Source organism: Leguminivora glycinivorella, chromosome 19 (genome assembly GCF_023078275.1).
Source record: "Leguminivora glycinivorella isolate SPB_JAAS2020 chromosome 19, LegGlyc_1.1, whole genome shotgun sequence".
Classification (NCBI taxonomy): domain Eukaryota; kingdom Metazoa; phylum Arthropoda; class Insecta; order Lepidoptera; family Tortricidae; genus Leguminivora; species Leguminivora glycinivorella.
Genome location: NC_062989.1, coordinates 2,993,184 through 3,008,569, shown reverse-complemented (window position 1 = coordinate 3,008,569; position 15,386 = coordinate 2,993,184). Strand labels below are relative to the sequence as shown.

Genomic DNA, 15,386 nt, shown 5'->3' with positions numbered 1-15,386 from the left:
ATTCAGCTCCCAAAAAATTTACACAACTTATACCTCGAATTACACTATATGAGGCCATTGGCCTGACAATTCAGAATTAATAAGGACATTAGGGCAAATAGACAAACTCACACATGTTACTGTAGAAGTTGTTTATTATTTTAATGCTTTCTTTATTACAATTGTCATTACCATCACTTGCCACTTCTAAATGGGGTAAGTAAATAAAAGCATCTACCATAAGTTCTCGACGTTTACAAAACTTCATAAAAAACACGCAAAATGTTATATAATTTATGATTCTAGAAAGTAGTTACACTTTAAATTGTCTCGTTTCGTACACACTTCCTCGTTTTGTACTTTTTTCCGACGTTTCGGCCAGGTGGCACTGGCCGTGGACATCAAAGTACGAGTATTGTAAGTCAATGGAGATGTAAATAACATAAACCTACCTTTGGTGAAGGTCGCAGGAGTCCGCTGGATGCGGGAGGCGCAGGACAGGTCATTGTAGCAATCTTTGGGGGAAGCCCATGTCCATCAGTGGACATCTTTCGGGTGATATGATGATAATGAATGATGAGCCGTTTGGGGACGCTGTTCACCTTCTCCGTAGAATTTATAACATTTCCATGACTTTTACAATCGAGTAACGTATTCGAAAACGCATGGTAGTGACTGAAGTCATTACCACCACTTACCAGGCAAATAAAAAGCTAGTGTAAATAAAAACATTATTTAGATGGTTGATTCGAACGACGATTGGCTAGTAGCTTTACAATTTACAGGATACAATTTTGTATTTATAGAACTTCAACCAACAAATTTTTGAGTTCGGTGGCAAACAAGCAAATTGCCTGCATGATTATCAGCACCACATTCAATTCTATATTATATGTAGTATGGTTCTAATGTGATGTTCTTATTTTAAAAATATCTAGGTACCTTATTAACTTTTCTTAATAACAACTTATGAACTTAAGAGTTTTGAATGATTCACGGTTATCGTCATTAGACATTTTATTATCTAATTAGACCGGGATATAGACCGTTATTACCTTTTTGATTTTTGATATATCGACTCAGTTGCATGCATCATGAAAGTTGCGTATATCGGGAGCTCGAAAAACATCAAAAAGGTAATCACGGTCAATATAAATCTAACTTATGAACTTACCAACATCGCGAAATCAGAAGGTCTACCACTGAACCACGTTCGACGAGTTAGCTCTCTGTTACACTTAGGCTCTATTTACATGACGCGCGAACTCGCATACGATTTTAGTTACATTGCGGACTTTTTTTTTAAATCTTTTTTTGGGTAAAAGGCCTTTATCGCTTAGCGATGATGTCGGCCTCATTGTAATTACATAGTGTGATTAATTTCTACAATTAAACAGTTTTATAATCAGATAATATAACTTAATAGTGAAAGAGTAAAACGCACTAGGTCTTGATTAATACATTTATTAAGTTAAATAAATACACAACGCTCGACTGTCCTGACTCCCATAAAACGCGCGCGGGATAACTCTTTTAATTGACAGCTCGACCACAGAGAACAGAGCTGTCAGTTAGGGTTACGTTCAGAATCTAGCTTAAATACATTATCATCATCATCGTTCCGCTTACATGATATTAGGAATTATCAATATAATGAGACAAAAGGTATATGATTAATTCATGTTTTGTATAAATTAGGCGGCATTTCTAACAATAGCTTGCTTAGATGTGGGTTGAGATAGCAAACTATTACAAATGCCCACGTCAATTAGGTTGATTTTGGTTTGCTTAACAAATGCCCTGCGGTCGGCCTCGATCCGGGCACACTCCACCAGTGCGTGGTAGGTATACATTGCGGACTTGCGGTTAGATACTATCAACACATCAATCAAATACTGCATTGTACTGAAACTCGTGTTCGGGCTTTTTATACGTATACGTAACAATGTTTTTGGTAGGATTAGTTGTATTTACTTATTCAATTTTGGAGTAAAACGACTCTCACAATATGACAGCGTAAGGTCTGATTTAGACGGCGTGCATGCGATTTTAGTTACATTGCGGGCTGTTGAGCATTATACAATTTTGCACAGCCATCAAATACCGCAATGTAATAAAACTCGTATGCGAGTTCTCGTACCGTCTAGATGGGTCCTAATTATGAAACTGTCCGTTGAAAATTGACACATTTTCATGAGGGTAAAAGTCATCCATAATCCATAATCCGCCTGCAGGTGCTGATATATTATGCCTATTAGGGGAGAGTCTTGTAACATCGGACGGCATCTAGTGACGTAGTGAACAAAATTACAAGTCAACAAACAGTACTTTATTTGATGAAATACACATTTTTCACATACAAATATAAAAACCATATTTTAATAAAATATTTTATACCTAATTATCAAATCGAACATGTACCATACGTAACCATAGTGTACTTAATGTTACCTACTCATATTTGTGACGAAATTGTTTGAAACTGTATTATGATCACTAAGTACGTTGTAACTCCGCCCAGAATCTGTAATACAAACAACACATTTAAGTACCTAAAACTAAATATTACATCGGATAACAATTTTTGTAATGGTTAATGGTATTGTAATTTATTTTTGGGCGATTATTTAGGAGTTTTAACAAATCTAGGTACTTATACTCTTATATAAAATACATATATATTATATAGGTACATAAACTCACGCCTGTATTTCCCAAAAGGGGTAACTACAGTACATGAAAATCCTGAAGTTTTGTGCCACTCTTAGCGGCAAGCCACACTCAGGCGACGCACGTCGTAAGACGTGGAACGGACGCCAGCGCCGTTCCGCCCGAGTGTAATTTAAAAAACCGGCCAAGTGCGAGTCAGACTCGCCCACCGAGGGTTCCGTATAAACTTTCTTTCAAACTACCTAGTAAAAATATTCTCATATTTTCATATAACTCTAATGACTTGACTAGAAGACAAAAGTATAGGCACTAATGAGTATTATAGTGTATAGCGCCATCTCCCGGTCAATTTGCTAACTAATTTGCGCGACCTGGTTTTTCAGGGATAATTCTTTATAATGTTAACCGATTTAAACAGTTTTTACTTTATTGGACAGAAGATGGTTTACGTAACATCTCGTATTAATTTGAAGTACGATATACATCCGCGGGTGAGCAAATTGAAAGTAAAAATCTGAAAAGTTTTTTGTGAATTAAAAAAAAAGTATTCAAAATACAAACACGATTATATTTTTCCTGTAATATATAGCATAAAACCAATGTTTACTAAAATTTTCATAATTTTTCGTTGGTAAACTTCGGAGATAAGGAGGGGGGAACGGTATTTTTTTTTACATTTTCCTTCAAAATTCTTTTTTTTTCCACAACAAAAAAATTATAAAAAATAGCTTATTTACGTTCAATTTGAGCTCTTTCCAACGATACCCCACTTGACCTAGTAACTTGAAATTTACAGTTTGCCCCCCTTTCATTTTGGCCATTTTCTACAATTAAAATTAATATATTTAAAAAAATTATACTTTCTATTTGTAGAGGTTTACAATGTTCACAACTATTCCAAATTTCAAGTTGATAGCATTAGTAGTTCTCGAGATATTTAGGAATGTGACAGACGGACAGACAGACGGACAGAGTCGCACCATAAGAGTTCCTGTTGTACCTTTTTGGTACGGAACCCTAAAAACGTCTCCTCAGTACATTTTGTTGCGTCGCTTAAAGCGCGCGCCGCGTCGCTTGGGGCGTGTCTTACGTCTTTCCTATACAAAATGTACTGAGGAGACGTTATTTAAATTACACTAGGGTGGCGCGGCGTTGGCGTCCGATCCGCGACTTACGACGTGCGTCGCCTGCATGTAGATAGTCCCTTAGCAATAACAGGGTTGAAAGGAAACAAAATCGTGATATTTCAGTAACAGGTTGCTGGCCCAACGCTCACACCATAATTGAATCCGAGTAAAATATTGTAAATACGTCATGAGATTTATGATGTCAGCGTCTCACGCAAAATACATTACAAATATGAGACACACATTAAATTATTTATACGTAATCCCTAAATCTTCCTTCTTTCCTCGTAAAAATTCTGAAAAAGACGATTTTACAGAATTTTCCTCTAGTGAAAAGTTCCGTTTAATAAATTTAGTAGGAAAAGTGTACCTACAATCATCCATCTAAAGTTATATAGAAAACCTGTAGCCAAGATTACAATCGGTGACGCTCCATGGCAAACAATACGCTGCAACTGGTGTTTATAACTCCAATGAGGAAGAGCGGAGATAACTACGAGAGTCAAAGACTGCACAAAGGATCAAGAAGGCCGCTAGCCAAAAGTACAGTCGTCACTGACTGTACGTTTGGCTAGCAGCCCTGGTTTGTGCATGGTGTAAAAATTACAATGTGCAAAAGCTACCCACATATTACAAGAAATATTAATGAACAATTAAATAATATAGATTCATTAATATTCATTGTATGTGGTTTGATACGCGTGGTTAAAATTATGCAGGTTCCACTAGCTGTATAGAAAGTTGTTCATTTTTAGTGTAATCTAAGTATATACGTGTTCACTTTGTAAGTGAGTGAGGGTTGAAATAACACGTTCCATGAGTAATTATAACTCGAGACAACAAACTGTCTAGATATGACACACGAGTAAAAGTCAACAAAGTTGTGTGTTTACAAAAGTCAAGTGCAATATTATAATCATTTATACGATGCACGTGTACGACTAACATCGCTACGAATAAAAGAGGATCTATCGACCGTTGAGGCTGAATACAAAATGCCTTTTTGATTGCCCTGTTGACACTCATTTCCAGCCTTTAACTTGACAGTGAATCTAATCATAAACTATTTACCTCTACTTATACTTTTTTGCTCTACTTACAATTCCTTTTTCATTTATCAACTTTTGGTACAATTAGTGCATTGGTACAATCAGCAACAATGTTCGCTTACTACCGTTGCATATAAGCTTCTTAAGGGGCCACTTTAGGGATATTAAAATAAATAAATAATAAATATTGGGGACACATTACACAGATCAACTTAGCCCCAAACTAAGCAAAGCTTGTACTATGGGTGCTAAGCGACCCCAGGACCGCGGCTTAGCAGGCAGGGTCACTACCGACTAAGCCAGACCGGTTCAAATTATTAAAACATTTACCGTTGCCATAAGCTTCCGATCCAAGGTGTAGACTCCCAGGGTAGCAAACTTGGCGTTACCAAGCATGATCTGCTTGGCAAACTGATCCAGCTCTTTAGACAGCCGTTCGCATTTCGGAGCCACGTGCACGATTAGCTGGCCTAGCAGAGTTGCAGTGTGCTGCCTCTATTTAACACACATATTGTTAATTGAGAATGACTTGTCTTAATTCCAGAAAACCCTGAGAACGCACGAGAGGTAGTAGACTACCACAGCGATAGGTGACGTCAGAATGGGACTAGAATCAAAATGGACAGTCGTGAAGAAAGAAGACCTAAATTCAAAATCGGCTGCCCAAAACGCCGCTCTGGTAATGACAATTCTAGAAAGTTTTAGACCCGGGCCGACTTGTCTGACATTTCATTTTCCATAGAAGTGACTCGAAGTGAATTTTGAAACAATATGTTGGAAGCCTCGGTCTAAATAAATGGGTCTACCCTATCTTGTAAATAAAAGATTACAAGATGTCTTTATTTATTTATTTATTTAAATTTTATTGCACAAAAGAAGAACTTAATGTACAAAAGGCGAACTTAATGCCATGAGGCATTCTCTACCAGTCAACGTTTGACAGAAAACTACAAAAAAATTACTGGGTATATGAAATAAGGGTATAAGAAAGTATTTACCTGTGTATGCGTCCAGTGGCAAGGTTCTATGGTCAAAATCAAGATGGCTACATGAACTAGGGTCCAAAACAGTGACAATGTCACGCCAAATACCTCGGAGTTTGCTAAAGAGAAACAAAACAATTTAAACTGTATCGAGAAAAATCTTAGGTACTCTGAGTTTGACACTGACATATCTCTCAAACTAGTAAATACTTAAAATAATTTCTTTGCATCTCGCCCCAACTGGTTCTGGTAGTTAATCGAGAGAAAGTAAGGAAAAATAATCACATACTTGGCCCCACGTTTGGGCGCCATTTTTTGGAACTTTCTGAAAGTTTGACATTTTTTGGCATGCAATCTAAAAACGTTAGTAAACAAGTTAAAACATAATTTTAATCCATACACAAATTCAAAAAAATAATACTTTGTTGTATCAGCATGTAGTACGGAGTCAGCACGAGCCTCAAGAACGTGGACATAAGCACGATCATTAGAAACAGGCCGTGGGTGTCGTTCATCTGTCTCATAATGTCGCTTATACGCTCGTGAGAGAGAGCGAGACGGCTAACCAGAGTTTCAGCTTGCGACGGGAGAGCCAACAGTGATCCTGGAAATTGGTATTGTCTATTTTTTGTGAAATTTTATGATAATAATAACTTTTAAGGTGTTGCAAAAAGTTTAAAATAACCGTTCACTGAGCCCCACGTTGGGCGCCAAAATAAATTTCAAAATTAATTCAATAATTAAATCTTTCCCATCACGGAACAATGCTTTGGGAGGCGTGCGGAGCCGAAGCCAACACGTAGAACCCTTTTGACTCTTCAATGAAATGTAAGGGGTAGGTACACAGATTAATAAATTACTAATTGCGATATTATTATAATATTTAAATACTATTACAAAATTCTTGATGATCATCATCATCATAACGTCAACCCTCTATCGCCCACGATATGTCCACTTCCTTTCTGTTGATCATAGGCTTTCCATTCATAGTCTTTTGCACATGTCCCGGTCCTGAGTTATCCTCTTCCAGAAGTGATCAGTAATTAATAGTGGACAATGGTTACTGAGGGGCAATAGTTTCTCGCGCCCGTAGGAAGATTACTATAGATTCTCTTCGCGTGTCCCCTGGGTGGTGCTAAAGAGTAATCAACTTTGGCTGCTGCACTGCATATTTTATGAGAAGCCTTGCAGCAGTATACAGAAACAGGTTTTGTAATTTATAGTGATGCATAAGATTAAGATACTATTCTTCAACCGCAATAGGTGTTGGTTAAGCGCAGTGGCGCCCTCGTTAACGGCCAGCGCTAAGCATGCCCACTTCACCACCGCCAGTGCTCCTTGGAGATCGGCAATGTAATATACGCCGTAGAATAACATTATCGTCCCTAAAAAAACTTCATTACGTATTTCTCTAGGCTAGCGCATTAAAAATTTCACTTCCAAAAGCAAATAATTATCACAAGAAAAGTTTTTGCTATTATGGATGTAAAATAATGCTTACACATTGCACCTTCCCTGGACCTGGATCGCACAGTATACAAAACGAAATCCGTCATCATGACTGACATCATCCACAACAGCATAATGATCATAGCAAAACTTTTCATCTTCTCTGTTTTCGCGGCTGGGCCAGTCATGTTGAGGTCGAATTTGATCTGCAAAATAATGTGATCAGTAGAGTTCAGCTGTTGATAGTTCAATCAACTTTAGTTCAGTAGTTTAAAATAGTATAAGTTAAGAGATCAGTTTTATGGAAAAAAAAAAACTCTAGTCAGTGTACCAATTAAAAAAGTCGTTAAATAAAATTCTTAGATGATTTAGTTTCCTTAAGTTTTATTGGTGGCAGTCCACGATGACAAATAATTACTATTGCTCTAGTTAAGACATAAGAGGCTCCTATGTCACTTTTTTATATCCATGGGCGACGATGACAACCTTACTATCATGCGGTTCGTTTACTCGTTTGCCGAAAATCACGTAAAAGCGTTCTTCCTTGACTCTTATGGAAAATAATCATCTCCTTAAAGGACGTATTAGAATCTACGGTTGCAGGAAAGCTATTTTCCACATGAAGAAGGATCCGTACCTTGAGGAGATCCTAGAAACTAAGTGATTTATCGGTGGATATTTCAATACTATCCAGATACCTGTTGCAACTGGTTAAGAACCCGCTGCATGCTCTCCATCTGAGCAGAGCCCCTATAGATGACCAGGCTGGCAATAACCATAACCAGCACCAGATCGGAGACCCATACAAAAGCTTGCAGCACTGTCTCGCCTAAGCGGATACGCTTTCCAGCAGGTTGAAAGAAGTCGAGGATTACGCCGACAAGCATTATGAAATCTGAAAAAAGCACACTATAGGGAACTTGACTGTAGTTAAAATAAAATATTTTAAGTATACCATGCACAAAATAAAGCATCATATTATTATGAGAAAAACATGCACAGAAGTTATTTTTAAATCCAATTTCTATTTAATAAGTCAGGTAGAAATATACATATAAAGTTGACCGTGACGTCGCTCAATTCGATTCCATATAAATTCCATATTAGCAACTCGTTCAAATTCGTTTTGACAGTTCTTAAAAAGAAGCTGATTTGGCTAGGAGTTGCTAGGAGGTAAGTAGCCTATTGAATCTACTACAAAACAGTGCTCATCTTTCACTCACGTTCTTGCCTTACATACCAAATATGGCGCAATCGGTAGGATATGCAGGTTGAAATCCTCGCACGCTATCGTGCAACCAAGTGATACTCACCTTACTGATAACTGTCCTCCAGAGAGCACTAGTGCAGTGACTGAATCAAAGCCTACATAAATATGTAAGTACATGGCGCAGTCGGTTGGACACACAGCGTCACTAGTAGAATACATCAATGTCTGAACGCGGTATATACCTACTTATAAGTATCATAGCTTTACACATTGTCGTGTAACAAAATGTTCATCATCATCATCATCATCATTTCAGCCATTAATCGCCCACTGTTGAACATAGGCCTCCCTTCATGTACGCCACTTATCCCGGTCCTGGGCTCATCTCATCCAGAAGGGCCCCGCAGTTTTTCGAATGTCGTTCTACTCGTTCTCCCAACGAGCCAACGGGTGCCAGGCGCTTCTTACATCCGATAACGGCCACCATTCGGTCAACATTTTGGTCCACCAAACAAAAATGTTACTAACTGACAACAGTGCAGCCGACGGCCTGCAGTACAGTGAGAGGCGCCGAGACGTGGAGGCGCCAGCCTGCGCGCGCGCGGCTCGCGTGGAGCGGCGCCACTCCTGCGCAGCAACACACACGCAGCAAAAACGCCAAATTGCCTTCACAGTACATTCCTTCATCCACTGAAATACAGTTAAATTATTGATCTGGGCCTTTAGCCAAATATCCAATCATTGACGCTCAATAGCGAATGGTCCACAATTGGCTTTAGCGAACGATAGAGAAACCTACAAAAAGATACTGAGTTTCAACTACTGCACGCTTGGATACAGTGCTTGGATGGACAGTGACAGTCAATTGCGCTTCGATAATAAAACATTATGGGTCTGTCTATCAATTTTTCATATTTGTATAACAGTAACATTCGCTTTCCGTTCCTCATGCACCGTTCATCATTTATTACAAATTACACACTCAAGACAATTTACGTGCGGAGTCCATAAAAGATCTTCGGTTTCAAAGCACCCTTACCATTTGGTGACATTTCGAGTCAGACTAAGATAAGTTGACAGCAATTGTAACAGGGCAGATTATGTACAGAGAGCTGCAAAAGTGCATGGCGCAATTATCAATGAATTCATTCATGGTTTCTCCAAGCAATTTTGCAGCTGTACATTTTAAGTAAACTGTGTGTGTAAAAAGTAGAAGAACCTTTAAAATAATCCATACGTAATCTATGAATGTCAAAATCATTGTCTACTTGGTGAGACTCTATTTGTATTATATTCGTCTAAATTTGAATAACGTGAACTTACCATAATTATTAGGTTTGCTTTCCCCAAGAGTGGTCCGTGGTGTTTTCATGATGAAATCGTTATAAAACTCTTGGTTACTTTTAATTAATAGCTGCAACTGATATTATGCAACTACTTGAAGTAGATGAAGCGTTCTAATGAATTAAATAGAAACCAACGTTTCTGGAGAACTAGCAGACCTAGATGTGACAAAGAAAAATATTGATTCCTTATGCACTTGCTAATATGTTAACATCTTTTCGGTTTTTCCATATTCAATCGTATGGTGTCAAATTAGTTCCAACGGTCGCCGCTAGCATTAATGTTGGACATGCCCATTAGCAGACGTTTATTTTATGACACGGTGCTAATACTTGAGGATAACTGCATTTAAGTAATACCTAAGTTTCAACGTTAAAATTATTTTCAAAATATGCAGAATTTGTAGTCACAAAATATTTACTTACGATATTTACTGACATATCTCGACATTCTCGCCACAGAATTAAAACAATTAGAACCTCAGTTTTGATAATTTGACCAGCTGACGGTCTTTCCACCGCGATACAATAGGCTGAGACGGTTTTATTGGTCATAATATCTTCTAAACTAAAATAGAGTCAAATATTAAAAAAATATAACTACTGCTACTGGAATTACTCTCATGAATCTTATCTAGTATTTAAAGAGCGATGTTCATTACTAGAACGCTGTTTAATCAATATTATTGTTTGCTTCGAGAAACAAAAACATTGTCATTTGCGAGGTGGCAATAGCAAAATAGGAAAGTAAATATCCTATTGCGAGTACATTATAATATAATATATTAATAATTAAGTTGGCCTGTGAGGTGACGGGTTAAGAATTTCACCACCCCCTTTCTTCCTGTGGGTGTCGTAGAAGGCGAATATGGGATATGGGCAGGGGCGGCTCACTCCGCGATCCTATCGCCGCGCTACAAGTACATGCCGGCGGCCGCGAGTTCGCGGCCCATTCAGTGACGACGACCTTCGCGCGGCGCAATAGAATTCAATGTCGGCTGCTCGCGTGCGGTCCGTTTGTTAATGTAGGTAAGAATTTAGAATGGCGGCATTTTGTGAATATCAAAGGAGTGAGCCTTCTGTACTTGTACTATTATATATTCTGTGATATGGGTTAAATTGTGGCGTAGGCGAGAGGCTGGCAACCTGTCACTGCAATGTCACAGTTTCGTTTTCTTTCAACCCCTTATTTGCCAAGAGTGGCACTGAAGCTTTAGTAGTTTCATGTGTTCTGCCTACCCCTTTAAGGGATACAGGCGTGATTGTATGTATGTATGTATTAAGCTTTAAACGATGTTTTTTATCTCAAGTTTTAACTTTTTTTTTTACAACATTCTCGAAGCGTCTCGTTGACATAACTGGCCCCTGTAGCCAAATGGCATATCTCCGACGCGAAACGAAAACGAAACGCCGCGAAAGGTAGTCTGGCTCTGTCGCGCCAATACTCAAGAGCGATAGAGATAGATATCTACGAGCGTTTCGTTTCGTGAGCGTTTGTGCCATTCCGGTACGTACCCCGGCAATTTCCTCGCACAACGTATCAGCATTGCGATACAAGGAAATGTCGCATCCTTCGTATAATGCCCTTTTAGATTGAATCAAGTGGGAATATTAAACAAAATATGTGAGTGTGTTTAGTAAAACGTCCCACTTTGTCGGTTATCATTAAGGTGAAATTTTCTTGTATTTTTATATGAATAAACTGACAAAGCGGCTTTCTAGCAATCGACAAAGTGGGACGTTTTCCCGTGCACACTCACATATCAGCTTGTAATAAAAAGAGAATGTATTATTTTGTGTTATTCATTTATTTATGTATTTCAGTAATATCTCGTTAGTAAAATTACCTGCTTTCAAATAGAGGCAAAATGGTTAAAATCAGTTCATGCAATAAACAATTATTCCATTAAAATCATCTTCCATACTATCTCGCGCATATTAGTTTACTCGATTTGCCGATAGATGTCGCTGTACGTTGAACGCTCATTTCCTACACCGCGTTTTTCCTGATATAATGAGGTCGGTTCAGGAGCGCCCTTGCGACAACCCTCTCGTTATAGTTAGTTTTAATGTTTCTGTGTAACCTACGGAAATTGAATGATGAACACTAAATATGTTGTTATACTGCTCAGCATCTGAAATGGATACAAATTTGTGCTACAGAGACAATTCCTTTTAATTGTACCTAAAATATCAAATATCTTATAAAGAAAATAAGGACCCAATTCGAATCATGATTATAATATTTCACAGCGATGCATCTCAATACGGGTAGTAATAGTTGCCAGATTATTCGGTTAAATTAATATTATTATTCTCTTTATTTATTTTAATTCTTAGGCTAGGTTTGTTATAATATGATTATAAAAGTAAAATACAAAACCACATACAAAACAATACAAAATATATAAACACATTATAAAAAACCTAACCTAGGGTGCCGCCAGCAGCGGGGCAGGGCCCAAGCTGCCGGTGGTTAGGGCTGCAGAGAGAGGAACCGTCGGACAAGATCACCGCCTTCTGCATCTGACCCTTGATCCAACCACCTAGCGAGAGTCTCTCGAGATGTTGGTCGAGACTCTTCGCTATGAAACCGTTCGCTAAAACGACTATCGGGACAATGATCGTCGAATCAACATCCCACATGGCGGTTATCTCGTAAGCCAAGTCTAGGTACTTACTGGACTTGTCCTTCTCGGCTTTCACGAGATTCTCATCATGGGGGATGGTGATGTCGACGAGCACGGCCCGGCGTTGCGATCGATCTATTATGACAATGTCAGGCTTATTGGCTACAATAGTCCTGTCAGTGATAATAGATCGATCCCAATAGAGCGTGGCACGACCATTTTCGAGAACTGGCGCAGGTATGTACTTGTAGTACGGTACTTCGCGGTCCACAAGACCGTATTGAAGAGCAAGCTGCTGGTGAATGATCCTGGCTACGTGATTATGCCTGTGCAAGTACTCACCGTTAGCTAGATGAGAACAACCGGAGATGATATGCCTGAGTGACTCTCCGGGACGGCGGCATGCCCGACAAATGTCGACCGTACTGTCCTTCAGGATATATTTCCGGTAGTTGTTCGTCATCATGACTTCGTCGGTAATTGCACAGGCAAAACCCTCGGTTTCTCCGAAGAGGTCCCCGAATCGTAACCAGTTCACCGATGCGAGCAGATCTACATCGGGTCCCGTGAGGGCCTTGTAGAACCGCCCGTGTAGCTGCTTACTCTCCCATACCGCCTTGCGGTCCGCAGTACCTAGTACCACAGGTTTGCGCCAGTTCTCTTTCGCCAAGGAGAGCGGCGTGAGATTTCCATCTACTGCCACCACATCACGATGCATCTCAGACTCGTTGTTAAGGAAGTAATTCCTGAGATTGTACATCTCACGGTTGTGGAGATCTTTGGCGTTTAGGAAGCCTCGACCTCCGCACTTCCGTGGGATGTACAATCTCATAACAGACGAGCGCGGGTGTAACATACGGTGTGTGGTAAGCAGTAACCGGACCCTCCGATCCAGGGCGTCCAGCTCGGTCTGGGTCCACCTTAGTATGCCAAAGGAGTATGTGAGTAGAGGCATTACCCAGGCGTTAAAGGCGCGCACTTTGTTGCCTCCTGACAAAAGACTGTTAAGGACTTTTGTGAGCCGACTGAAAAAGCGCTCCTTCACCGACTGTCTAATGCCATTATCCTCAATACCCAATGACTGTGACATACCAAGGTACTTATAGGTTTCTGATTCAGAGATAGATCTGAACGACATCGTCTCAGAAAGTTGTAAATTTTCTGAATTTACAACCTCCCCCCGCTGTACATGCATGACCGCACACTTATCGACACCAAACTCCATTCTGATGGCGGTACTGAAAACTTCTGTGGTTTTCAATAGCATCATCAGATCTTGGGTGTTCGGTGCAAATAGTTTGAGATCGTCCAAGGTGAGAGATGACTTCACCCTCTCTCCGAAGCCGGCAACCTAGCCCAGAATCCTTCAGCAGGGTGCTGAGGGGATTCAGAGCTAGGCAGAACCATAAAGGACTCAGACTATCACCCTGGAATATTCCTCGCTCAATCCTTATGAAGTCCTGCGGACCAGGGGGGGCATCCCTACCTCCTGGTTGACGAAGGACTGTGGTCCACTGCCTCATACATGCGGCCAGGAAGGATATTAGAGCTGCATCAAGTTTATACAGCTCCAATATCTGCCTCAGCCATGAGTGAGGCACCAAATCATAGGCCTTCTTATAGTCAATCCAAGCGGCCGAGATGGCCCCCTTGTTCCGCCGAACTTGTTGGCAAATGGTCATGTCTATGAGGAGGAGCTCTTTAGTACCACGGGACCCAACCTTACATCCATTTTGAGCGGTGGCCAAAATGTTGTTAGCGACAATATGCGCATTAATTTTTGCTCTCAAAATGGATGTAAGGAGCTTGTAAATTAATATTATCATTATTCATAACGCTTAAACGGTTAACTTTTCAGGATTTTATTTAAGGTCATCTATAGATCATGTTAGGTTAGGTTTGTTTTATGGCAGTCCTGAAATGTTACACGTTTCTGAGAAAAAACAAATTATGACTAACTGAAATGTGGAGATAAATTATGTAGCTTTATTTGACGTTCATATGCGCATTGTAATATGCCTACTTGAAAAATAAACTTATGGAAACCAATACAGACCCATGCAAAACACTATAAACTATACCAAATATGACAGCAGTGTTGCCACGCTGAATGGCAAGGGATATTTTTTGGACCGCAGTTTTTCAACATTGGACATCTATTAAAGTCACTACTTAGTGAATGTATGTAATGATACCATTGCCATCATAGGTCGGTCCAGAGCGTAGGTCCCAAGTGGTTTAAATCTGGAGTTGTCCAGCAGAACCAGCTTGAGGAACTGGTCCAATTCCTTGAAGGGCTGGCTGCTTGGTGCCACATGTCTTACCAGCTGGCTCAGTGTATTATAACTATTACATAGAGAGGACAAGCCGCGCGCGGCCTGGTCGCAGATGTAGGCCCATTGGGCCTACACCGCCGCCAGTTCGCCGTCCGCTGTCATCGAGTGTACACGCGCGCTGTTCACCGACTAAAAACGAGTTTTATCAAAAATGCCGTAGTGTGCAATAATAACTTTCAAACATCGCAGTGACCTGAATAATTTCCAAGCCGATAGGATAACATTTCATAGGTAAATACTATTTATTTTCTTTTATTTCACATAAAACACGAATTCAACGTAATACTCCGAGTTGTACCATGTAACCTTACGTTTGCTTGTGCTTTAAAACTTTCATTATACATTGCGGCTACACAAGGAACATATTGTAAACAGTGTAGTGTTTTGCGCCGCAATGAACGGTGTACAAAACGATTCACTCAGTGAGACATTTTTCTCGGAAACGAGGCGAGGCGTTCCCGCTATTTATCGTTGTGTGCGTGCGCGATCGCGCTCGCATATCGTTCGCGTGTACACATACATTGAAATGATGCGCGTGTATTGCGCAATAGGAGCGTCCAGCTACAAGTGTGTGTGGATTAGGTGTGTGCGTGCATTATCTTTACAA

The 15,386-nt window shown here is 39.8% G+C and overlaps 1 protein-coding gene across 1 annotated transcript; it reads right to left on the bottom strand.

Annotated features, from left to right (window-relative positions):
* Positions 1-2,434: 2,434 nt before the first annotated feature.
* On the bottom strand, positions 2,435-8,147 carry LOC125236722 (gustatory receptor for sugar taste 43a-like). Its single transcript, XM_048143642.1, has 6 exons — positions 7,959-8,147; positions 7,351-7,466; positions 6,230-6,429; positions 5,824-5,927; positions 5,156-5,320; positions 2,435-2,503 (listed from the first exon to the last, which is right to left on the bottom strand). The coding sequence occupies exons 1-6, from the start codon at positions 8,145-8,147 to the stop codon at positions 2,435-2,437; spliced, it is 843 nt and encodes a 280-aa protein (XP_047999599.1).
* Between the last annotated feature and the right edge of the window lie 7,239 nt (positions 8,148-15,386).